Source organism: Aptenodytes patagonicus, chromosome 13 (genome assembly GCF_965638725.1).
Source record: "Aptenodytes patagonicus chromosome 13, bAptPat1.pri.cur, whole genome shotgun sequence".
In the NCBI taxonomy this organism is placed as follows: Eukaryota; Metazoa; Chordata; class Aves; order Sphenisciformes; family Spheniscidae; genus Aptenodytes; species Aptenodytes patagonicus.
This window is the reverse complement of record NC_134961.1, coordinates 17877494-17903421: the sequence shown is the minus strand read 5'-3', so window position 1 is coordinate 17903421 and position 25928 is coordinate 17877494. Positions and strand designations below refer to the sequence as shown.

At 41.1% G+C, this 25928-nt stretch overlaps 1 protein-coding gene across 2 annotated transcripts in view; it reads left to right on the top strand.

Moving 5' to 3' along the window:
• ABAT (4-aminobutyrate aminotransferase) overlaps positions 1 to 25928 on the top strand; it is a 62829-nt gene that overhangs the window by 23618 nt on the left and 13283 nt on the right. For both annotated transcript variants that reach the window (XM_076350667.1, XM_076350668.1), the window contains exons 2-6: positions 1896 to 2023; positions 13438 to 13535; positions 14360 to 14389; positions 15125 to 15242; positions 22308 to 22357. In XM_076350667.1, the coding sequence (XP_076206782.1) occupies positions 1954 to 2023; positions 13438 to 13535; positions 14360 to 14389; positions 15125 to 15242; positions 22308 to 22357 (366 nt within the window). In that variant the 5' untranslated portion in view covers positions 1896 to 1953. The remainder of the gene's footprint in view (positions 1 to 1895; positions 2024 to 13437; positions 13536 to 14359; positions 14390 to 15124; positions 15243 to 22307; positions 22358 to 25928) is intronic.

Below are 25928 nucleotides of genomic sequence, written 5' to 3'. Positions count from 1 at the left end.
TTTCCTAGAGGATGGCCATGAGGTAAGCAATTTATGGTATTGGGATATTTCTTTACACATTGATTATGCAGAAGTTAGCACAACTAAAGAAAGAAGCTGAGAGTGAAAAATTAATGAATGAATTAAATTAACCTTGTCTTAAAAGTGAATTTACTTTTTTCTGAAAAAAATTAACTACTTCCCTCTACATGTCTGACCCAAAACCTTACAAAGCTAATCTAGCTTTTTCCAGCATGCGCATGAATGTTGTGCAAGTGTTTGCTCACCTTGGCAGATTTCAAAATACCTTGAATTTTAAATTGAACTCAGAGCAAACTAAGTGAAACCAAGTGCTGCGTCGATTGTCTGGGAAGGCATGGGGAGTTTTCTTTGTACCTGAGTATTAATAGGTCCGTGAATTAATAGATCTGTGTAGGCAAGGAGTTTTTTGTTTTCTTCTGCCAATTTTGAAAAAGCTCAAGCATGAAGGAAAGCAAATGGTATCTTGCCTAAAGACAACACAGAAATTAAGTTTCTGATACATTAGTGTTGGGTAAGAGATCCTTCCTATCATGGTAGCAATAGATCAACTGCTTCCCTGCATCTAGTCATCAACATCTGTGTGCATGTTTTGGTGGCACAGAAATGATGTAAGCAGAAAGCTATGATCTCTTTCTGCTGGAAGATCAGCTTCATTCTCAGAGTGTATTTGTTAAATAGAGTTTTTCCCAGGAGATTTACAGGTAATAGTGACATTTCATTTGGACTGCAAGCCTCGGTCCTTTGCTTCTAGATGGTCTACACCCACTGGGGGTGGAGGGACATCCAGTGAAATGAAAAATGCCAGCTTGGTCTCTGTACAGGCAAAAAAGGCTTCTAATGTCCTACATAGAACACAGGGTACCACACTCCTAAGTGTAAAGTTTGAATTTAACCTGTACCCTGGATAATAATTCAATGACCTGTTTTATCTACTTAGACTTCCAGCCAGGCTTTCTGCACAGGTGATCCAGAGTGAAAAAGGAGTCATATTATCGTCCATGCTACTTGACCTTACAAGGTCATTTATATTTAACTAGCTGAGGTGGAATCACAGAACAGTTGAGGTTGGAAGGGAACTCTGGAGGTCATCTGGTCCAACCCTCTACTCAAGCAGCATCATCTAAAGCAGGCTGCTCAGGACCATGTCCAGTTGCGTTTTGAATATCTCCAAGCATGGTGACTCCACTCTCTCTCTGGGCGACCTGTCCAGGATTTTTCTGTGTTTAGATGGAGCTTACTGGATTTCAGTTTATGCCCATTGCCTCTTACCCAGTCACTGGACACCACTGAGAAGACCCTGGCTCCTTCTTTACTCCCTCCCATCAGGTATTTATTACACATTGATGGGATGCAACCTGAGCCTTCTTCAGGGTGAACAATTCCAGCTCTCACAGTCTCGCTTCATAGAGATGTGATTAATAGGTAGAAACTGTTTTTTCAGAGGATTGATTTTCTTTTATCTGCTGTCTTTTTGTATTAGATGAGATTTTTCCCATAAACTTAGGTCAAATCAAAATAACAGATTGGCTTGAGAGACTGCCTGGAAACAAATTTTTAAAAGTTCAACATAGTCCACATACATAGAGAAAGTAGAGAAGAAGAGCAAGGGAAAACAGATAATGATCTTTACCCCCTGGCCCCGCTAAAGCTGAGAGATACAGATTTAGCCTAGAAGTCATTTGCCTCAACAAGACCTAGCATCAGACTTGGGTCTCAATCCTGAGACGGCTCTGAACATCAGCTGTAATCCGTCAAAGCATGCTTTGAGTTTCTTTGGGTTGAAATGAGTGAAAGGGGAAATTGAAATGAATGGCACAGTAATAGTGGCTGCATCCACAGGGGCATGAATAACTGTTTGCTTTTCTTTTTTTCAGAACGTTAGCCAGAAAGAAATCTCTCAAGATTGAGTTTTTTGAGTAAAGAAAAGATAAAATGGCGTCAATGTTGCTTAGTCGACAGCTGACCTGTTGCCTGCAGCAAAGCTCCAGGCTGCTTGTATTTGGTAAGTGATTCTTTTATGTTTTCTTGGTTTGTATTTGTTAAGTGTTCGCTTCGTGCTCATGGAGAAAATTCCAGTGTGAACATTGCTGGGGTTTGTCTGTTGGTGTTGAATCTTTCAAAACTTGAAGAATACGATATTCTGCATCTTAGATAATGATGCAGTTGTAGTCCAGAAGTGGCCCACAAAGGTGCTGTGTTTTTTTGTTGTGGGTTTGATTTTTTTTTTATTATTCTGCAAACGAGAACTCATTTAGTTAATAATTTGTGCTGTGAACATGCTAACTGAAACGAAGCTCTTCAGCCCTTGGAACTCCGCTCTTACAGAGCTACTTTCTGATGCTATGTGGTGCAGAGATGAAACAACCATCCATCAAAATCAGCCTTTTTTGTCTTTGTGCTATGTAGCGTGACCCTGCCCATCTTCCCTTGTGGGGAGGTTTTGTGTGACTGACATGAAGAGGTGGCCCTCACTGGGGATGTGTGCTTCTGCCTGTAGTTAGCTCTAGTGAGAAATAAAAACCTACCACACAGCATCAAGCTACTTTCTCGTAAGTGCATAACAACGAGTTCTTGCTTGGCCCCGGCTTGTAATTTAGCATGCATATGTGTATATTAAGCCTGCAATCTCTGTGAAATAGATATATACTGAATGCAGTATGGCTGAATGGCTGTTTCTGTGACCGAGTAAATATTAATGTCTCTTCTCTCCTCCAGCCCTTCTTCTGCAGTGCCACTGTGCTCCTTCTGCCACTGCCAGGCAAACACAGAACCCTTCCATTTGCTCAGAAACTTAAACACGATTGATTTCCTTTTAAATAGTACACTTTGGGGAGCAACTGACCTTTGGCTTAAAGAACACAAAGTCTGGTCTTGTAACTACTGGAAAAGTATTAGGTCAGTGTTTCAGTACAGGATGCGTTTCTATTTATAGGAGTGACGCACTGATTTTCTGCGCTGTGCAAGAGCAGTGATCGTTTGGTCGATAGGGGACAACGGAAAGTGCTTGCAGCAACCAGGCCTTCGTTAATTGTCAGTCCTTTGAGCTAATCTGTCATCTCAGTATCACTTAATGCTTCCTGTCCCTCCCAGTATCTTGCACACTTCTATGCTGCTTCCCAACCACAAAGACAAATATATTGCAGTTGTGCAAAATACTTGAGGTCACTGGAGGGCAGATGCGCTAACTCACTCTTCCTTTCTTAGCATTGCAATGAGGGGGTGTAGATCTTCAATAAGAAAGGAAAGCACCTCCGGGCTCCATTAATCCATCCTTGCTTTCAGGAAACTTGGAAGTGGGAAAGCCTGCTAAAATATTGAAGCAAAGAATAGAGGGCCTTGGCTGCGGGTTGTATAACAGACCTGTGGCCTTTGGGACTGAATGCTTTGTGTGTGTGTCCAGAGATTAGAAAAGGTGGAGCAAGAGGAGAACCCCTCACCAGAAGGAATTGTATCCTGGCAGTTTTTTAGCCTGCAACATTCTTGGCTGACAGAACAGTCAGGAGGCTTTGATGCTTATAGTAAAAATCAGAGCTTCAGGCCATTTTTCTGGTGAGCCCCAGCCAAGGTTGCAGTGCCGCTGGTCTCTGCTGGCTTTTAGGGAAATGCTGAGGGCAACGTCCAGGAGCTCTCTGCTCCCGAGTGCTCTCCTCCAAGGTGTTTTTGAGCACTCAAGTTCAGAGCTTTACAGACTGAAAAAGACTTGTACATTACTCCCACAAAAATCCTGCAGTGACATTTGGTCTGCTGATTTTTTTTTCTGTGAATACTAAAGTGACAGGGTTTGCAAAGGGGAGATGGAGGTGGAGAGAAGGAGAGAATAGATTGCCTCTTGGTAGAAGTTTCTACATCTGTGGGCTGTCATGTTTCAGTTGTGTGTGTGCATTAAGCACAATAATCCTGGTCAGCTTGAATCTATGATAAATTTATTTACAGAAAGATATTTTTTCATCCTTGATTATTTCTGATTTTTAAAGCAAATGTGGGAGTCAGCGTTGTGCTGACTCTGGGCATGAAGTAAACTGATTGCTGACAAAAAAGGGGCATGTGAAAAGGCAGGATGTTGGCAAGTTTGCATTCACTGCAGCAAAGAATTACATGCACGTTCACTGTTGTAAAACATGTGGAAACAAGGATAACTAAGCTTTATATTAATCAAAATATTTCTAGGAACCTTTTCTCTAGTTGTACATGGGGGATAGTGTTTAATTCTAATTAAGATGGATTTCAAGCCCTCAATCTTTTAAGGAACATGGGACAAGAGGTAAGCATCTGGTTGGAGAATCTTTTTTACTTAACCGTTGCTTGTAGTGTTCTCATTACTAGCACAGTGCTAGCCCATGGCAAGCTAACTAGACAGGGAAAACAAAAATCATTTAAGTTGATCAAAATGCAAAAGCTAAGCAAAAGATATGAAAGTAATATGTAACTTAATTCTTGCCCAAAAATGTGAAGCCTGTAAGTATTTGGAGTCCTTATGCCTTCCTTAAAAATAAGCCTTAATCAGGTATGTTTTTATTTTCCTTATGTATTTAATCTACTTGATAGTTTGGCCTCAAAGATAAAGTTCACTAGAATTTGAAGGATGGCAGAAGAATGACAAGACTGAGTAGCTAACCTAATCTTTTTTCAAGAGAGTCCTGCATAGTGCTGTCAGTACGGTAACAGCCAGGCAAATCCAGGAGAGGCGGCTGATGTTGGAGAAATGACGACATGCCTCCGTGTTACGTCTTACCTGAATTGAGTTCTATTGCTACTGTCAGCCCAGTGTGCTGCAAGGTGATCACAACTGATCGTCTGAATGTGAATACTTACTCCGCTTTGTGCTAGCTCTGGCTTTATCAGCTGTGTCGCTGTAGTAGGAAAGCTGTTCGGTTTCCATGCTTTGGAGGCAGATGAAGATGCAGTCGGTTGTTAGCTGGTAGGGTAGTACCATAATTATGAGGACAGGCTGGAACTCCAGAGATCTAGGTTCAGTTTCCTACTGATTACCCCAAGGGGTTGAATTCGTCTTTGAATCTTGAACTGGAAAGCATGCCAAAAGGTCAGTCTTCTGCCTTAAGGTAACATCAATTTGCATTAGTGCATGCCTGTGCTTTTTCTAGGATGCTGATCTGTTCTTAAAGGCCCCCAGCAGCGTGGCTCCTGCAGCCTCCCCAGGCAATCTGCTGTATTGCTGAACTGACTTTACCTTTAAAACTTTTTTCTAATATTTAACCTAAGTTTCAAAACAGGAAAAAAATTAAATTCTTGCTATTTGTCCTGCCCTCAAAGGACCTGGAAGCTGGAATGTTTATTTTTTATTTGCAGCAGCCTTTTATGTATTTGAAACCTATTACTTCCCCCAAGACCTCGTATTTTTTTCTCAGCTGGTCTAAATACTGTTTCAGTCACTCCTCGTAGGTCCAGTTCTATTCCTCCAGATTCTCTGCACTTTTATTGCAGTGCCCTAAATGGACTAACTCTGGTTGAGCTGTACCTCACCCATCTCAGTCTGTTTCCTGTCTCTCTACAGAGGATAATAATGTTTTATCTCGCAGGTGTGCTGCAGTAAGCTCTGAGAGATGTTCATATTAATTATTGACTTGTCCCCATCACAGTTACCGGAAAGAGGTTGGAAAGCCATGAGAGATTTATTCCCAGTCCTACTTTTGTCTCCAGTATTAATCCTTGCTAAGACTTTTTACTTTTTCTACTCAGTTTGTACATTGGGAACTTCCCTAGGAAATCAGAGGGAACAACCTGGATATGTGTGAGGGATGTGTGGGAGAAGCAAGGATCAATTCCCTTCACTGGATTGTAGAGGACACGGACTTGAGGTCAGCTTGATGCCCTGGGAACTGGCTGTTGATGACTGGCATGCAGCCTCTCCCACTGGACCGAGGAACCTTTACTTTTCTGTCTGATCAAACGTTCCCACAAAAAGCTGAAATGTATAAAAATGTTCATGTAAAAACCTGTTGTTGGAAGGAGGGTCTGCTACAAGGCTAAGTTTGGACTTCAGTTCTCAGTTTCTTGGGTGAATGTAAGGCCTTTGATGTTTCTATCTAATTTTCTTGCTCTTTCTGTGCCTCAAAGGGTGGCTGTGGCAATGCTGGCTGTGTTTTCCCACCTGGGTGTTCCTGGTAGCTGTTCATCTGTAGAGGTGTCCTGAAGAGCTCTCATAGCCGTTACTCTGGCCTGTTGTGCTGCAGATGAGGAAGGATGTTATGACTGATTCAGATCACAAGATCTACAAGAAAACTAGCAGTTGGATGCTCCTGTAACTCTGCTGAAGAGTTGATTTGGGATTATGCTGTGATGGGGAGGGGGAGCTATTCTTACTCTTTCTTACGGGAGCTTCCACTTCTGTACGGCCTGTTTGGTATCGGATTTTTTCTTCATCTTTGGAGAATCCTGTTCCGATAAAATCTCCAGTGTGTATGTGGGAGTACTGAAACACAGAAAATCTCATGTGGAACAGCTTCTGATCTTACAGCACTCTGTAAATAGCAATCTCAGTTTTCACAATATTATGCAATAGCGATGTTCGTTTTCCAAACATCTCTAGCTAGCCTGGCCTTTTGCCATTCCATTTCAAGATCTGTTAGTAACAGATTCTACTTGCAACACCTAAAAGAGGACTTGGGGGAAATCACAGTCCTCCTACTTTTGGCTGTCAGGGCCTCCACGCTCTAAAAATTCTGTCTGGAAGGTGGTTTGATAGGCACCGTGGAGTGGAAGTTACAGGCATGCATGGGAGATTGCCTTTCTGCGCTTGCACAGGGCAGCAGTGCTATGGCACAGGTAATGTGCCTCCTTGGGGACCGGGGAGCTTTCACTTTACACTCTTTCACAGCAAAACACTTGCATTTGAGAGATCTGGTATGCCAGCATTTATTTTCACTTATCTTCTTTTCTTTTTTTTTCCTTGGGGTAGTTCCTCCTCTTAATTACACTGATGTAATTTCAGTGTCTCCACTGGTGTTTCTCCCAGGTAATATCCAGTTGTTGTACGCTCAGGAACTGTGATTATATGAGTGTTATTTGTGGTCAAACATACCAGAGGTTTAAGCACTTTCTTTCTAGGCCGGTGTTGAACCTAGCTCTCGTTGGGAGAGATCACTGCTTGGCACAGAGACCTGCTAACAGTAGCGCTCTTTGTGACTACCAACATCACAAAATGTTAGAAGGGTGTGCTTATATTAATTATGTTGCTATGGCAATGTGGTATTTTGTTAAAAATTGCTGAGTGAGACACCTGGTAAGTGATGAGAGTAGCATAGAAAAGAGAAGCTGGAAAATGAGCTTTTCTGTCTGCTAGCAAATGATGACATCCTGTTAGATGAAAAGGAAGGGTGTGATAATTTGCTGATGTTACTCAAGTGTTTAGAAAGACGATGTGTGTTGCATAGAGCTTTGAGAAGTCTGCAAGAGGCAAGAAAAGTAGAGTTTAACTTATTGTACCCACCCTCTTTAAATGGGATGGGTAGAAAATTCTCTGCAAACCGTTCAGCTGATGTGCTCTCTGATAATTAGGCTCACTAATAGTACATACATTTGTTTTTTGACTTCTGCCATGATGTGAAGCTTTGTTTACCAGGGAAAAGAGGGTGCTGTTCTCAGTCATATTAGCTAAATGTAATTTAAGAGCTTTCCTAATGCTTCTTCAGAGACGGATACTCTGCTGTAGCCCATTACCTCTACACACTTTTAAGATGAGAGCTGAGGTCATGTAATTTGGTCCTGTTCTTAAGTTAAGCTAATATAACACAAGAAACCCTTTTTCTGTTGAAGTTTGATCATAGACCTCAACAGAAAGTCAGTGGATTGACTTGGTCCATTGGCTCAAGAGCATAACTTTAATTAAACATCTAGGTACTGATTTACATACAAGTTATAGTGTAATATTAATTTAAGAATATTAACATAAAATTATTTTTTTAAAAAATCTGTGAGGATGTTTAGGCCAATAATACATTTTTGTTGAGCTTTCACCTTTTCTTTTGAAGAAATTTTAAAACAAAAATGCCACACAGCCATCAGGCTGTCTGCATGGAGGAGTTAGAGCAGTAGAGGTACATCAGTATCAACGGTGACAGGCTATCACGTGCATATGCTGTCAGTCCATCAGTGACAAAGTCATAATAAACATACACACTGTGGAGATTTCTTGGAGAGTTTCAGCTCCCCCCACTTGGGGAAATAGGGGTCTCACTTGACCTTTGTGGCATTTTCTGTATTCTAGATCTTTTGTTACAAAGGTAATGCCGTTAGTTCACTGAAGGACCAGCCACCAGGGATTCTTAATTCTTGAAAATACCTTGCTTGGACATAATAAGAATCTCAGTTTTTATCTGTCCCATCTCTACTGTCTTTTGGAGAGGCAAAGTGCAGTGTTCCAACCAAGACCTGATGTGCAAACATCTAAACTCATGAGTATCGAATTGGAGTAGCCCGAGTTACAGGATGACTTCAGGGTTTCTATTGCAGGGTGAGCTGATATTAAAAAGTCAAACAGGAATAATTTGGGCGAAGTTGTAAAGTACATTGAATACCTTCAAGACACAAATGCCAGCTGAGCAGAGCACGCTGCAGTTTACTAGGGGATGAAACGCTACAGTGTGTGATCTGATTTACTTGCATTTACTTGGATCATTAGGAGAATGCGGTGCTGATACTTGGTGTGGGGGGAAGCAAGAGAGACAGAGGATGGCCTCTGGGCTAAAATCCTCCTCAAGGCAAAACAAAGCAGGTATTGATGCGGCTGTCGGTTACACAGTGTCCAGGTGCTTGGAAAAGCCTTTGCAGGAGAGCGAGCCACCTCCCGGAGCGATGCTCTGTGTGCAGGGCCTCAGGTGCCTGGAAGCAAGAGGCAGAACCCATGCCCTGTGGTTATTTGGGGCCCAGAGGACAAAGTGTTGCAGAGTATCCAGAGCAAGGGATGCCAAAAAGCTGGTGAGTCTTCATGCAGGGGGTGGCCAGACCGTCTTTCACCAGGGCTCTGATGTCTGTGCCTTCTGAGAGTGGTCTGAGCTCCAAGTTTTGCCTGTACAATAAAGGCAGCCTGTGAGACTGTAATGAAACAGGCCGTCTGAAGGGGAGCAGTGCTGTGGCAATAATTCTCTGTTCGTTAAACTGCAGTGTTAAGCTGAGCGGGAGTCCTTAGCTAGTAAACAATGCTGTGCTTCCTTTCGTTTCCTTCTCACAAGCATTTGGACAGGTCCCTGAGCGCTGATGTAGCATTAGGCTTCAAAAGTCTTCAGCCATGTGGCAATAAGACAGTTTGTTTTCTTGCTGTTAAGATGCTCTTAGATGAGGAGAGCTTTTTATGTGTGAGTGCCAGCGACTTGCACAACCTGCGTGTACCAATAGAAGTCACACAGAGACTGAGCTCTTTGCAGGAGCCGGCCATTTAGACTATCATTAAATTTTCTGATCGGAGTCCCAATTTACTTGAATAACAGTAGGGGAAGAAAAAAAGAGTTAAAAGAGGGGAAGCAGGGGAACCATGTTTTTGTGTCCTTAAAATTTGGGTTGTTTTGTTTATTTTTAACCAACCCTGTGAACAAGTATGCATATCTGATGAGTAGTGAGTGAAGTGGGCTATTTGGAATAAATCTGTTGATCTTGCTAGAAATTGTGTGAGTTTGTGCCAAACATTTATGTCATACTCTCAAAGACAGAAGAGCTTCATTAAAAAATAAAAAGTTTGAGGATTAACTCCGCTTTGGTTTTAGCTTTTGCTATCAAAAGCTTTGTTAGTATGTTGAGGTTTTGGTTTTTTGAGGGTTTTGATCTAGCCTGTATTCTTCATCCTCTACCTAAGGCGAAGAAAAAAACCACTTTTCAAAATCCTTTGATCTGGTAACACAGGGCATTTTCATTTTATTTATGGCAAGCTGTTCCTTCAAATTCAAACCATAGCATTTCCCTGAGCTAGGAGGTGGAACGACTCTTTGGCAAGTATAAGGACCAATAAATCGGTATAGCTGCCATTATACTGGTGTTAATAAAATGAGATACTCTGTGGGCTCCTGAAAACAAGTCTATAAAATTAAGTTTGTATCAGTGAATCAGCCTAGAAGTCACTTGCTTGTGGAGTCTGATGACGTGTAGCATGCTTTAGGAGATAACAAGCAAATGAAGGGAAACCTGTCACTTGTGTTGCTCATTTTTTTAGATGGCTCTGGTTCGCTGACTTACTGAAAATGATTGTGGTTTGGATAAGCTGCTCCTGAAGCTGTTGTTTAAAAAAATAACGTCTCACAAATTGACCAACATTACTAACGTGATAAAAATGATCTTTAAAGCAACTCTTCCTCTGGGAAAACCTGTATGTTTTAGTTTCACTTGACCAATCTTTGCTGTGTACGAAAACCCATCTATTGATAGACACGAGCTGTGCCAGCGTGAATTAGTGCAGCACTGCACAGCTAAGTACTGTTTGTTTTTAATCGCTCACATGTGCCTTTAGCAAACATCTAGTTCAACATACCTATGCAAAAGAGGCTGTGGCATAAACAGTAGCAAAAAGATGATGATGATGATCTACGAAGCAGGCTGACCGGTTTTGGTCTTTGTTTATTACACAGCCTGGCTGATGGAAGCAACCTCCTCTTGACTTGTGGTGTTAAACAAGTTAGGACAACAGTAAAATATTCTCTAAATGAATTCCCTGTTGTACAGTTCTGTAAATATGTGTGTTTTCGTAGGGGAGACCGTGCCCTTTGCAATATCCACAACAGAACTTTCTTAGAGAAATAATTAGATTTGTGTTTAATTTAGAATCCTCCTCTGTTAAAATATTTCACAGATTGTCCTTTAGGGAAGTGGAAGAGGGAAATGTTATCCACACCTCACAGGTGATGGCCAGGAAATCTTTGACTGTTGGTCTCAGTTTTAGAGCCTGGCAGTCAGGCATCTTGCACGTTTGCAGGAGTGGCTTGGTTGTTAACAGAAGAGGAAGTCTTTAATCACTGTCCAAACAAATGCATTTTCATGAGAACTCAGTTAAAAAGACTGAGGAAGGCAGTGTGCCTGCATAAGCTGCTGCTCGGGATGGGAGGACCCGGGGAGATGGACAGAGGGGATGTGGCAGCACGGGGTCTCTGGCGGCAGAGCACCAGGCCGGGCTGGGGAAGGAGGAGGAGGAGGAGGAGGAGGAGGACCATGCATGCGGGTTGTAGTTCACCTGTCTTAAATTTGCAGCTGTGTCAAATGATTCCAAGTATGCTGCTGGGTTTCCATATCTTTCCTGTTACTGCTGACTACCAAAAGCTCCTATATATTCTGTGCCTCTCTTAGTGCTTCCTCCTTCATCATATCAAGTAGCACCCAGAGCCTGGGGGGAGGGCAAGAAGAGGACACAGGAGAAGGAGAAATGTTTGCTGCTGGTTTGCTGCGATCTCCACTGGGGAAGGAGCAGGGTGCACAAAAGGGTTAGTTTGGTCTCTCTTCCCCTTTTAGACTTCATAGCGTGTCTACTAAATCTGCAGCTTTATTGGCTATGAATTGTGTAGCTTTTGATCTTTTATAGGCAGTAGCTTTTTTTTCCCCCAGTGGAGCAGTTGTCATGCAGTCCCCAATTTACATGAATGCTAAACAGAATGACACAAAAATGAAGTGGCATTGCTGTAACGAAACCTATTAATAGCTTTGCGGAGAGGCACTGACGCATCTCAGATATAACAGCTGGAATTAAAGCTGAGGAGAATAATCATCTTTGCAGACTGTTTTCCCAAAATGAGCAGTGAATTTAAGTGCTCGGTTAGAGATGCTTTCAAAGGGCTGTGATTTTTCAGATAAAGTTTCTCAAAATCAGGCTTGCTTGAGACATCTCAACTTGGGCTGACACAAACTGAGGCAAACATCTCTAATCACTGTTGGAAATTTTGGCGAAATGGCTGTATTCAAAACACTGCCGAGCAGTATCATAGTATACCTTCTGTTTTCCTTGGTAAATATTTGTTCTATTTGACAACTGTTGTTTCCAAACAAAAAAAGTTTTTAGTACGTTTCTGAAATAAAACCCTGGCAGTGAGAGGTGGTTATGGATGGAAGCACAGAGCGGCCGGTGCTGCCTGGGATTCCCGGTGGCACTGCTGCACCCCGGTGCTTTTCGTGTGCGTGGGTGCTGGCCTGCCTCCCCATGCGTGTCCCTGTCTGGCCCTCTGACGGGTTGGGGCGTGTTGTATCATTTTAACGCTTGGCAGTCCTGCCCTGGCGTAGCGCGATGCTGGTGAATGGTAACTTCAAACTGCGCTGCTCCGAATCCCCCCAGGCAAGAGCTGGTATTGCCTGAGTTCCACTGGCGAGCGAGGCGCTCGTTTTGGGTTTTCAAATTGCACCAACTTAAAATGCCTATCACAGACTAAAACAAGCTATGCCCTCATCTTTCAGGTGTTGATCTGGTACAGGTGTGATACCCCGAAGTTAAGCTTATTAAGATTAATTTGTTGATGATACTGTGCTGGGTAAAGGCTTGCAGGTGCTTCCTGACAAAAATGTAATTGTTAAGAACATTAGTTTGGTTCAACACTTAACCACAGTGTACAGAGCAACCTCTTGCTGGTCACCTTGGTAGAGCTCTTGAGTCTGTACTTCCTTTGTTGCAAATGTACAATTCCCATATTATCCTGTAACCCCATTAATGGAATATATACATATTTGGAATATATGCTTACCAGAACTCTCTCTGTCACGTCAACTATGCCTAAACCCTGTATTTTGAAACAGTTACTTCAGAAATGGGAGCAGAGCCTGTTACTGGTGAAGCACAGGAATTTTTTGCCTTTTGGTTTCATTAAGATATGTCAAGTTTATTACGATTCCTCAATTACACACATGGATAAAGAACAGCAAGGTCAGAGGCAGAATCAGAGGAAAAACTGTCACTATTTTTGACCCAGATTTCAGAGCTGCAGTGCAAGATGCTGGGTTCATGTGAGATTTTGAATTTATTTTAAACACAGCCATTTACCTTTGAGACACAAATCTTTCCCAAACGGTGTTCTTTGAGCTATTGCAGAACATCACAATGTTTTTCACATGTGGACTCCATCAGGCTTTTCGCTTATTACTGATAGCGAGTGAGACCAGCTCTGCATAGGAGTAGGGAGTGCATGGCAAAGGCTTGCTCAAGGCGTAATGGACAGACTCAACAACAGAGATGGAAACAGATGTGCTCTTAGTCCTCCTGTCCTTTACAGTAGGATTTGCGTCTGTTTCTCAAGGGTTGCCTTGTCGTTTCACTTGAATTTGTTTTTAAAGCCACCTCACTGGTATTAGTTTTATTTTAACACTTGGCAAAGATGAGGTACTTTGTTCACTTCAGCCAGTACAATGTAATTGGTCTCATCTGTCAGGTTATGGATATTTATTCTGAGAGAAGAGCACAGAAAATATGGTCTGTACTCAGGTTTTCATTATTTCTTACAGGACACAGATCTATCAGTCAAGCTGCAGCTAAAATTGATGTGGATTTTGATTACGATGGACCTCTAATGAAGACAGAAGTTCCTGGACCACGATCTAGAGTAAGTTCCCAAAGTATAATGGCTTGTATTTTTTTTTTCTTTAGCTGTGTTTAACTGGCTGAAAACAGAAGGAAAACAAATTTCATTCCAAACCTTAAATCTGATATGAATAAACATCCTTTCACAACAGTCTAGGCCTACTTTTATCAAGATGCTGAGAATGAAAAGCTGATGAATGAAACGCCCCTCTCTGCGGGAGAGATCTGAATCTCAACTGCCAACTTCCCGTATGAAGTAATTGAAAGCAAAAGAGCATCAGTTTGATGAAACATCTCATCAGACTTGGTTACTTGTGCTCCTGCTGAAACAGAAACTTAGTTGGCTTTTTATGATGTGAAGAAATGCTTTTGTTTTGAAATGAAACAAGAGTTTCAATTTGCTGGACATTGTTTTACTCTGGCAGAGTCAGTATTTATATGTGTGGTGGTGTGTTTTGTTTTGTTTTTTAAAAAAAAGTATCTGTCTTTCTAGAACCAATGTGCCAATATCCCTTCTGTGTGTCTCTGGCTTCTCTTATTTTCTGATTTCTTTCTTGTTTTCTCAGTTCAGTTGATCAATGTAGAAAAGGCAGCTTTCCCTTTTTGGAGATTTACAATTAAACTGTGTATGCAGCCCATGTAGCTCTGCATGCCACGGTTAATAGTTTTGACTGTCATATTTGCAAGACGCACTATGAAAGTTCACGTGGTCAGTAGAGTTGCGTGGTAAGCACATAGGACTGCAAGTTTTGCATATGATTTATGTGATCATAAAAAAGAAACATACATTCTTCTTCAGTATTTGGTAATTAGATACCTGAGACTTTGATGTTTGTTTTTCTACAGGAATTAATGAAGCAGCTGAATGGAATTCAGGTAATTTGTCAAGTTTTCTGAGTTTGGGGAGTGTTAATACTGTGATTTCAGAATTTGTTTTAAAATCCTGTTTTGTATGTTTAATTCCATACCAAAAAAAAAAGGTGAAACACTGACTCTGGGTTTGCACGCTGAGTATATTATGTATGGTATATACGTGCATTTGAATAAAATCTTTTTTTACTATATTTTGAATACTGCAGAATTATTTTGCTAGGATCAGTGATTTTTCTTTAAACACTATATGTGCCTTTTGAGTTGTTATGAAGTGGCCAGCGAAAACATAGGTATATTTGAGCTTAAAAGTATGTCAACCTAAGTGCATATTGTCTTCCCAAGATGAGCAATTCCTCAAAGTCTGTGCTTCATTTCTATAGAAAAAGTGCATACTTGCCCTTTTAACAGTCCCTCTTTATAAAAATAGCTCTACAGTTAATTCCTATGCAATGAATATAATCTAAGAATAGTTTGGGTTGGAATGGACCTCTAAAGGTCATCTAGTCCAACCCCCCTGCCGTGGGCAGGGACATCTTCAACTAGATCAGGTTGCTCAGAGCCCCGTCCAACCTGACCTGGAATGTTTCCAGGGATGGGGCATCCACCACCTCTCTGGGCAATGTGTCTTTGTATCTTATCATTAGGTATTTTTATCAGATTTCACTGTATAACCATTAGTTGCACCTTCCTACGCACTGCTACTTTTTAAAGCATTAATTGTTTGTTTTTTCCTTTAAGAATGCAGAAGCTGTACACTTTTTTTGCAATTATGAAGAAAGCCGAGGGAACTACCTAGTAGATGTAGATGGTAATCGCATGCTGGATCTCTACTCTCAGATTTCATCCATCCCAATAGGTAGGAGACAGTGGTACCAAAACTTTTTGCTTTGTTCTCAACCTGTCATTTTCTTATCTCAGCCACTACCAGAGAAGTTGGTTGATCAACTAAAAAAACCCCAAAGCGGACATAATGTGTGCCTCGTTGCGATCAGGGTACACCTCACTGCTGTGTATTATGTAGTGGTGTTTTTGAATAGCTGAAGAAACTACAAGTTCAATACTTACAGCTCACTTGAAGTACATAGTGGTACCTGGAAGAAGCTCTAGTATTAATCTTAATTTGAATATGCAAGTTCCACAATTTAGGTTGTCTTTGCTTGGATTCGTGTACTTTGTGATTCTGTAACAGTATGTTACTGTTTTAAACATTAACAAACATAACTTAAACATTTTAACATTAAATTACGTGCTTTAGTTAACATTCCTATCTCAAAAGAACTGAAAAAAGGAGTTGGCTATGTGGACTCCAGTAAGATGAAACAAGACCAAACAGTTCCAAGACCAAACACTGAACTGTGGTGCTGAGTGAAAGCAAAGGTGGCAGGTCAGTTGGGCTGAGGAACCAGTCAACGGACTTGTCAAGTGCTTGGGAAAGTCAGTCCATTTTTTTTATGAGGCATTTCAAGAAGGAACAGAAGCAAGGCAGAGATGTAGGCCCCAACTGGAAGGAATATAGGTTTCAGTAGGTGTTCAGTTTGTTTGTTCCTCGTCCATGGTTCCTCTCAGTTGCTTAAAAATACGTTTCTGTAGAAGCAAAAAAAGCAGAAGTGCTGGGGTAATTTAAAAGGTACCTGTTGTGCTATGTACAGAAACAGTGATGACTCAAGATCATCCCTACAGGCCTCTTTTATTGGGAAACAGAATTTAGTGATGTTCAGGTCGTTACCAAATTTTTGGCATCTAAGACCTTGTGAATGCAATGGGTTTTCAGTTATCCCAGTCGTCTTTGCAGACAGTTAATATTTTTGCTCTCGTGTAGTACCTCAATAAATGTGTAAGCATTCCAGAACTCTTCAATGTTTGTAGCTTATTTTCATCAACACAAGTTCTAGATATTTTTTATCTTTTAGAGGCTGCACTGAGATAGCTTTGTCAACGCTAATGTGGAAGTAGGGGCGAGACAAAGGAGCACACTGCTTGTATGCCAATGCTCATCTAACTTAAATGGGATTGGATTTTAGGTTTCTAGGAAAGGAAGTGCATTTAGTGTTCAAGACCTCCCATTCTTCACACAAGAAGTGATTTGGAGAAACTAGTGCGTGATCATGTAGTCAAAAGAAAGTCAGTGCATACTCCAAAAGAAAGAAATGAAGGTTGTACGGACAGTGCACTGAGACACTCTGACCTTCTAGCGCTTGATGGTGCAAGCATACCTCTTTTAATATAGTTTTCGTGTATAAAATATTTAAGTATTGGGGGGGAATATTTTCTTAATGGGCAGAAATTCTTTAAAAATATGTTCAGCTATTTATTAACAGCTGAACAACTTCAGTGTTTATGCATCCAAAATGCCATATAGCTTTTTCTGACCTTTTTTAGCATAATGGTAAGTTAAAGGAGCGTATGGCTAACCTTGTGGGGTTTTTTCCCCCATTTTTCTCCTTTTGTCTAAACGACAGTTAACATATACTGCAGTTGTCTGTTAACAGGATCTGTGTGATGACCAGAATCAGAGTAAGATACTGGCTCTTGGAGAGCCACCTCTGTTTCATTTGGGCTTTCTCATTTCTTCTCTAGCTCCTGTTGACTGCCACCCTTGTGCCAAAGGTTTGCTGTTTTTTCTAGGTTCTGTGACAGCATCTGCTGTTGGGGTTTGGACATATTTGTATCACCTTTCTGGGAATCCTTCCACTATTATTTTGGCTCTGATAGCAACCATGAAATGATTTATTTCTGTTAGCTCCTTGTAGCTTTCTAACGATGGAAAACGTGTGTAAAAGGAGGTTGACTGAATGGATGTTAGCCACAAATATGAACTGTAGCTAACTCTTCCTAACAGTCTTGGTTGGAAAAAGGAATGAGATTTCATGGTCTATTCATTGAAACCAAGAGGTGAAGCTGCTTGATACATTGACTGTAACATCCCATCACATATTAAGGCATGGGACAGTGGTGAGTTTCAGGGTTTGAAAGGAGTGAAAAATTAAGTAAACAAAGTTCATGTCTTTGAAATAATTTTTCCAGGCTATTTAGCTAGTTGTGTGAATTTGTTTTTCTTAAATCCTGTGATTTAAAACGGGATTTTGACAGTTCTCTTTCAGCTCAATTCCTTCCCTCCCAATGATAGCTAAACTTTTATCAAAGCAAATATTCAAGAAATAAAATGCAATCTGGAGGGGGAAATCTACTTGAAATACATTCTGGATGCTGACAAGTAGAAAGGGAAATTCTCAAGAATGCAATATGCAGTCTTCTTGTCAGCTGCTGCTGACAATATAATGTAACTTGTAAGTGAATTAAGTATTGGAGAAAAGATGCTTTATGCTGCTTTATGCTAGATGTTGAGAGACTTGCAACCTCTGCTTACAGCATTAGTGCAGCATAGGCAGCAAAATTGCAATTCCTACTAACCTTTGCTTCAGCTGTGAATCAGAGAGGGGCTGAATTGGTACTGTCTGCACACATTCATTCCCAGACAGCTCTTCCCAAGCCATGGAAATGAGAATGCAGCTCTTAGATTATGATGCTGAATTCAGTGAGAGTGAATTTCAAAAGCATGTGAATATATTGCCTGCAAGAGTTAACATAACCCTTAAACATTTAAATTGAACCTGCAATCAATTCCAGTTGGTCTAAGAGATCACTTCGTTTCTTGGAACCATCTGTGATAATGCCTGATTTGGTTAAAATTGTCTAAAACCCAATTGTTCATATCTGTAGCACTATTAGATGTGCTCATAATGTCATACGTGACCATAACTGAACTGAGATCTGTTAACTCTCTTGAGATATATATACTAGTCATGGGATATGATAGCAGGGGCTTCTGCAGTTTACTTTGTCTGGTTGATTGAAACTGGTGACATAGATATAAGACTCCAGTACCTATAACTGATCCTCAGCTAAGCTATCTTGTTCCTTCTTCATGTGTGGCAATGCCTTCTTGAGGATAAGCTGAGGTTTTTTTGTCCTAGAGGACATGTTCCCCAGTCACAAAGGAACTATAGTAGAGTGCTTCATACAGCTTCTCAGATAATGGCTTTATGATGTGTAGCAACAAGAAGTAAATGGAAATTTAATACTTACAGGCTGACCTAAGTCTAATTGAACATGCAGCATTAATTTATTTTTTTTTAAGTTGTACTGAATGACAAGACTGACTATCAGAAGCTGCAGAGGTTGCTAATAACGGCCCTCTTGGTGAGAGAGGTTATAGACTGGGACACCAAAACAAGACCACAAGGTGCTTGCTAGTCATCTGTGCTTATCTCTCTGCAAGTAAATCCAATAAAACCTTTTATGAATCTGTCAGGACTCCCCAAGATTTAATAATGATCTGCTACACTAGAATATATTTATCAGCAGTGGTTGAGAGGTAGTAAGAGCCTGTGCGGAGAGATAAGAATTAAAGTATAAAAAACCTCTAGGTAAAGATGTTCTGGGCTGCTTCTTGCTGAAAAACAAAAATTAAAACAGTGTTTTACCACATGGTTTTGGGGAAGTTGTAGCACAACATATTTCTTTAAACCTGTATCTAATCTGCCTAATAGTTAGAAACCCCATGGAGCCAAATGCAAGAGGGGATTCTATCAATGTGTTTACTAGCAAACATCCTGGAACAGCAAATGGAACAATCTGTTTTTCAGTGCTGGGAAAGTCTGTTTTTGTTTGGGGAGATGCAGAGAGGTGTAGTTTGGTATTACTGACAGCACCCTGCTGCTCAGTTCAAATGGATTCTTTCGCCTTTCTCCATCTCATTATTTTAGCAGCCTCCTTTTTTTTTTGGTTTTTTTTTTTCTTTTGCAGACAGGCACATTCATGAGCCTGGAGGACATGTACTTTCCTGTCGCATTGATCTAGACACAGAGCAAGGGCGATGAAGCAGGTGCCCTTCTCTTAAGAGCCAGCTCTGTCACTTCTTATAGGAGTGTATTTGAGAGTGGATTCATAAAGCCTACAAACCCTTGCATTGGTCATGGCAATGAAACAAGTTACTGTCGGTTTGCCATCTTAGCCTAGAGCTTTTTGACTTTGTCTACCATAGTTATTTAACCATTTAGTTCTTCCTGGTGTTAGTTTTATGACTATGAACCCACATACCAGTTCAGCATCTTTCTACACGCAGACCTACTCTTTTAGAAAGAGTCGGGCTTTAAGGATTCTCTCTTGTTGCACTGGGGCCTGTTTGAGGATGCACCAGCGGACCAGGGAGTGTTGGGAGGAAGACCGGGCCACTCGGCCTGAAGAGGAGAGAATAGGAGAGACGTCGTTGTGTGGGCGGGAGAGGATAAGTTATGGGTAAGAGAAGCCTGGAATTTGTGTTACCTAACAGAAGATGCAAAGATCTCGGCGTTCTTCATGCATCTTAACACCAGCAACAGAATTACACATTTTTACAAGCAATGCCAGAGGTAATGGTTAAGCTTCCTAAGCAATGGTAGCTATTTATAAAAAAACTTCTGTAAAGTTTAGTTTTGAGATTTCTAAAACAATATATATACTCTTAAAGGTGCTGTCAGCAGTAGCCACAGGCACAGCTCTCAGTGACACAGCTTTCAACTGTGTCATTCCCTCTAGCCTAACAACAATTCTTCCCATGACAGCAGATGCAATGCAGATTTAGCTGTCTGTGTCCCAAATAACTGCTTGTATTATCTTCATAATAATTTTAACAGATTCTCTGCAGCACAATGTGCAGTTAGAACAATCTGGATATTTCCTTGTTTTGAACTAAAATATTCAAAACAGAATTTATAATTGATTTGTTAACGCAGTAGCCTAATGCTCCATTGCTCAGACAGGATAATCAGGGCTATTGTCATTCAACTAGAATGAGGAGTACAGAGCCTTGGTAAGCTTTTGTAATAAAATTAGAGCCGTCTGACTTCTTGAGCAGTAGGGAAGATGAGGTTTCCAACTGTTTCTACAAGGGAATATAAAAGATGATGTTAATCTCTGGCTTTGGTATTTCATACATTAGAAATCAGGCTTAAAATGAAATTTTCTGGGCTCCTTTGGTGAAGTTTTGGTTTTTTTTTTTACATCAGATATGTTGGTTTACCTGTAAGCAAGCAAGTTATCCCATAGAATGTCAATGGGTATAAATTAAGCACCTTTGTTGTGTTAAACCTGAAGCATCCTTAGTATCTTGATGTTTCTGGGTAAAAAGGACAAATTGTTGCCTCTTTTTCCAACTAAAAGTTTGTCAAAGTAGGGAAAACAGGAAGGAAAAAAAAAACCCTGGTCTTGAGAGAAAGTGAAAAGTGCAGAATCTCCTTCTTTAATACGAGACAGCAATTTATCAAACAGGTTTTTTTATGGTGATGCACAGCTGAGGTATGTAAATCTGTGACTGAGAAGGAAAGATTTCCAGACAGATGTCTTGGAATAACTAATGGGTTGTGGCGGGTTAGAGATTTGGGTGCTTATTAGTCCCTGAGTTTCAAGTGTATGGCTGTCTATGTGGACAGCCTCTTCCTGCTGGTAGGATTGTTAAGGATCACGCATGAACATCTGCAGTATGCAGGGATAGAATATGCATCTTCATAAATAAATGTGAGCGTGCATATGTAAGCGAAAGCCTAGATAACGTGGAGACCAGTACATGCACATCTCAAAACAAGTTTGGCAGCGTCTTGCACAGAGAGAGTGTTTAGATAGCATTGTAGAGGGTAGCAGTGATGAATGCCATCCAACTGCGACAGATGTCAAGGAGTGCTGTCAAGCCATTGGCAAGATTCTGAAGTCCCAGGGCTTATCCCTGCTGGGTCTGCCAGAACATGTGCTCATTGCACGCACCAGCAATGAAAAACCATCTCTGAGAACAGCACTGCTGTGCTGTAAGGTTACCCTGCACCATCCGGCTGTGTCCCCTGAGGGACAAAAAGCCCTTGCTGATATTTTGTTAGTACATTATCATGCACTGAAATTACAATTGCTAAATGAGCTTTCTTTGGGAAATTGGTAAATATGTGGATTTTTGCTTGTCTATTTCTTATGGTCAGCTGCCAAAGGCTGGGGAACTGCATGGAAGAAAAGCATAAAGGGGGGAATATGTGTTTCTAAGTTGATTTTACAATGAGGAAAAATCCAATCAGTTAAAAAGCACCACTGGGGGGAAAAAAGCTCTGTTACTCTGTTAAGAATAATCAGTCTGATATTCAAGGAGGGTAAAAATTGCTGTGAGACTAGAAGTGTAGCATCAGCTACTGTAAGTGGCCACAGCTGCATGGGGAGCGTCCCTCTGTGGTTCAGGGTGTCAGAAGCTGTTTCTGAAATGCACGTTGGGTGGTCGGTGCTCAGTGGGAGCCATGTAAGTCAAGCAGGTCAGGGTTACGGTGAGGGTTACGGTGAGCGAGCACAGTAAGCAGCCTGCTTCAGGCAGGAGAAACTGGAGACGCTTCTATACCACAGCTAAATGGTGACTAAGAGAAACAGTGGCTTGTGAGCTGCATTGGCAGAAAGTGATTTCTGCTCTTAATTGAGGGAGAGGTTCACACGTTGTACTACAGAGAAACCAAATATACGTGGGGAACCTAGAAAGGAGAGCGAGCAAGCATTTAATAATGTCGGTCCCGCAGTACTTGGTAGAAACTATGATGTTTCAATCAGGCCCTATCAGGCAAAAGATCCATGTCATGTTCATTTATTTTTGTATTACATTTTTAACTTTCAGTACTAAAATATGTTTTGCTATTGCCTGACACAAAATTTGTACCAAAGTTCCAGATAATATATTTTGTAAAAGAAGAGAGGTTTGTCCTACTTCAAAAGAAGTTCTATTATTAATAGTTAAAATGTACACAAGTTACACAGAAACAGTTAAGCATTAAGTTAAGGTTATTCTCCAGGTTATGCTTTACATTAGTTTATTGAAACCAGATAGAAATAACTGTTTTCTTTCTTTGTTCTTTTTAATTAGGTTACAGCCATCCCTCTCTGATAAAGCTTCTACAGCAGCCACAGAACTTGGTAAGTGAATTAAAACATTAAGTACTTGAAAGAATCTTCTCCCTCCTTGTGGCGGTCTTTCTTGTTTTTTATTAAACTGCTAATGAATGCTTAATGATTCAATTTGAAGTATGGTAGGGTCTGCTTTCTTTATTTCTCACTAGATGAAAAGAGCTTGGTGTAGTGTTTAAGACAACACCAAAACCTCTGTGAAGCTTTACAAGAAGCAAACATGTGGGTGATGCAAGCACTTGATAAGTTTGCAGCCAGTTTTAAGTCATAGTTCAAGCATAGTGTTTCCAATTAAATCATTTTGGAAATGTTCTTGAGTGAAGATTTTTGAGCCTGAAAGCAAGCATAAGTCCTTGAGAGAGAATACAGTATTTCGAATATGAAAATGGTTCCCTAAATCCGGAATGTTGTGGGTGGTTGGGTTTTATTTTGGGGGGGTAGCGACTGGTTCCCATCTCCTAAGTACTAAGTTGACTAAACCACTGACATGTCCTTGAAAAATTAAAATCATTAGACTAGAGCAACAGGATTATTTCAAAAGAGTTAACTGCTTCTTAAATAAAGTATCTTCCTGTTTTCCCTAACAGTATACTGATAGTGACTGGAAATAACCTGGATTAAATTATGGAAGTTGTTGAAATGAAGTTGCATTCTATTTCAAGCTTCATTTTTTCACTGTTTGGACAGAAGTTTTGGATTCCATAATGATTTTTTGCAGTTTTTTAAATTGTAGCTTTTTTTGGCACAATAGCTTATGTGTACAGGACGTGGATAAACTGAGCTCACTGGCTTTTGACTGCACACCAGTAGATCCGTGTTGGTTGTACTGATTTCACTGACTGAGCCCCTGGTTCTGGAAACCGGTAACGGGTGTCCACGCTGCCTGCAAGGGCATAGCTCAAGTGTGGGCCAGTTCCCTCTCATACCTGCATTCCCCCTCCTAAAGAGCCTGCTGGCTCACTCCAGCAGAGTGTAAATCCTGAGCCAGCATGTCAAAGAAGTGCAGACATTTGAGTTCCCTGAGCTGATTTGCTTTATGGAGTTCTCATTTCTTCAGGATGAGAAATTCTGCCTTCCCCAGAACTAAAATACATCAAGTTTTTAAAAAAAACCACCAGAGCTAGAAATGCTGGAGTTATCAAAGGCAGATCCGGATATCATGGAAGCACTAATATTTCTAAATACTTACATTAACTCGTAAAAATTATTTCTGACGAGATAACAATACCTTCATTATAATGCAGCAGTGGGCAAAGTCAGATTTAAAAAACAAACAAACAAAACCCCCAAAACAACAAAAAACCAAAACCACAAAAACCTACTGTCTGGTGGCAGTTGCCAATTTGTCCACTGGAAAAGGGAAGTTAACAGGCTGCCAGCTAGAAGCCTGCAGTAAAAGGAACTGCCTCCAAAGTCCAAAACGAACGGTGCAACCAGGACCCCCCTCTCCCACGTGAGCATCAAAGATGTTATTGGTACCCTGTTCCGATTTCCGAAACCTGCGCTAATTCAGTGGAGAGGGTGGCACTAAACCTATTAGTCTGCGCCTGACTGCCCACTTAGGATTTCTGGCAGGCTTTAGCCTGGGCACAGTGTAGGCAGGATGGCAGTTCTGCAGTGAAGTTTTGCAGTGCCGAGGCCAGAGAGCTGTGAAGAGCCAGAACTTGTGCAAACCCCGCTGCAGACAGGAGCGTGTGCTGGGGTCTGACTGCAGATGAAGTGCCAGCTTTATTGTGAAAGTACTTTTTTTTGAGTAATACACACTGAGGTAGGGCCCTCGTTTAATGTTAACGATGGGATCGGTGTTTTCTGGTAGGGATTTTTTGTTTGTTTGTAATGCTCCATGTACCATCTTTATAGCCAGCTATAAGGAACAGGATATGCACCCGTTCATTTGAGACCATAGCAGCTTGATGCCGATGTTCTGTTTTTCTCAGTACTGAGTATCTCATTAACAACCAAAGAAAAATACACTTTTCTGCTTAACGGCAAATGTTGTCAATTGACTGTGACATTCCATAATCAAATTCACAACAAATTTATGGTCTCTTATCTCTAACTTTATATGAAAATTTACTTCTAAACTGAGATAAAAAGTCAAGTTCGATTTCTCATACAAAACAAAAACTCTGTGTTAGTCTGTCAGTAACATCCTTGCTTAGTTTGTTTTTTTTAAGCTTGAGTCTGTTGAAACAAACATTGTTTTGGAAGTAACACAGTTGTAGAAGTTACAAAGTCCTAGCTCATACTCTGTTCTATCTTGTGTGATATTTGGTTTTCCCTAAGAAATCTGGTGAAGTGTTCTTACAGGTACAGTGTGACCACTCATACCTCTTGTTGTGGTCCACACATCTGAATAAATGAGGAATGTATTGAGGAAAAAGATTGAAGGACGCTGGTAAATGTGCAAGCTTGAGTTGCACTGAAAATACAAATGTTTTGGGGGAGGCAGTCTGTCCCCTCTGGAGACCCATAAAGACTTAAGTCATTGAAGCTCGGCCTTTAATTTCAACGATGACTTGTTACAACAACAAGAAGAAAAACAAGAAACAAAAAAAAAAGGGCAAATAATGCTGCTTTGCAGTTGGCAAATTTATTGAGCTTGTCCTTTTCTGAGCATATTTAATTTAAAATAAAAAGTAGCACATTGTGAATCAAATAAGTTTACCTACAAAGACTAAGAGCAATGATGCATCAATTTTAATCCATGACACTTAATTTAAACTCATTGCATAAACATGACAAATTCATCTCCGTTAGTGGACTGGGGAGACTGAGGGGGTTTTTCCAGAGCTGCTCTTTAGAAACGCCTGTGTGGGCAGCAGGCTCAGCTTTCCCACCAGCTGCTGCTCACTGACACCAAAATTACCTTTCTCAAAGGTGTGAATCCTGATATGGCCAGTTCATAGGACCAGTGGGACAATTCAAGTTGGAAGGGACCTCAGGCGGTCTCTTGCCCAACCTCCTGCTCGAAGAGGGTTGGCTGTGAGATCAGACCAGGTTGCTCAGGGCTTTATCTGGGGGGTCTTGAAAACCTCCAAGGAGGGAGACTGCACAACCTCTTTGGGCAACTGTTCCACTGCTGCACTGTTTTCTTGGTGAAGAAGCTTTTCCTTATACCCAAATCAGTACCTCTCGTGTTTTGATTATGTCCCGGCTCCATCTTCTCAGTAACCTCCACATAGGTATGGGAAGGCTGCGTTCCTGTAGCCACTTCTGTGATTGCCAAGGCTCTTGCAGCAACACAGATTCAGTTCTGCTGACAGACAGGGAAAAGGAATGGTTAGAGAAAAGAATTCTGGGAAGCAGACATGAGTTCAACCAGGTAGTTTCCCGGTAGGCGATGGAATTCCACTGTTAGGAGGGATCGCCTTGCATCTGTGAAGACTATTTCAGCGTGAGTGGCTCCTGGTCCACGTCAGACCTCAGTCAGGAAATGGAAAGGAGAACTGGGAAGCTAGAAATCTGCTGCTGTAATGCACAATAAAGAATGTACCTACAATTCAGGCTGAGGCACTGCAAAGGGTGACTGTGCGAAGTGAAGGCCCTAGAATGGGAAATACTTACCTGCAAATCAGCA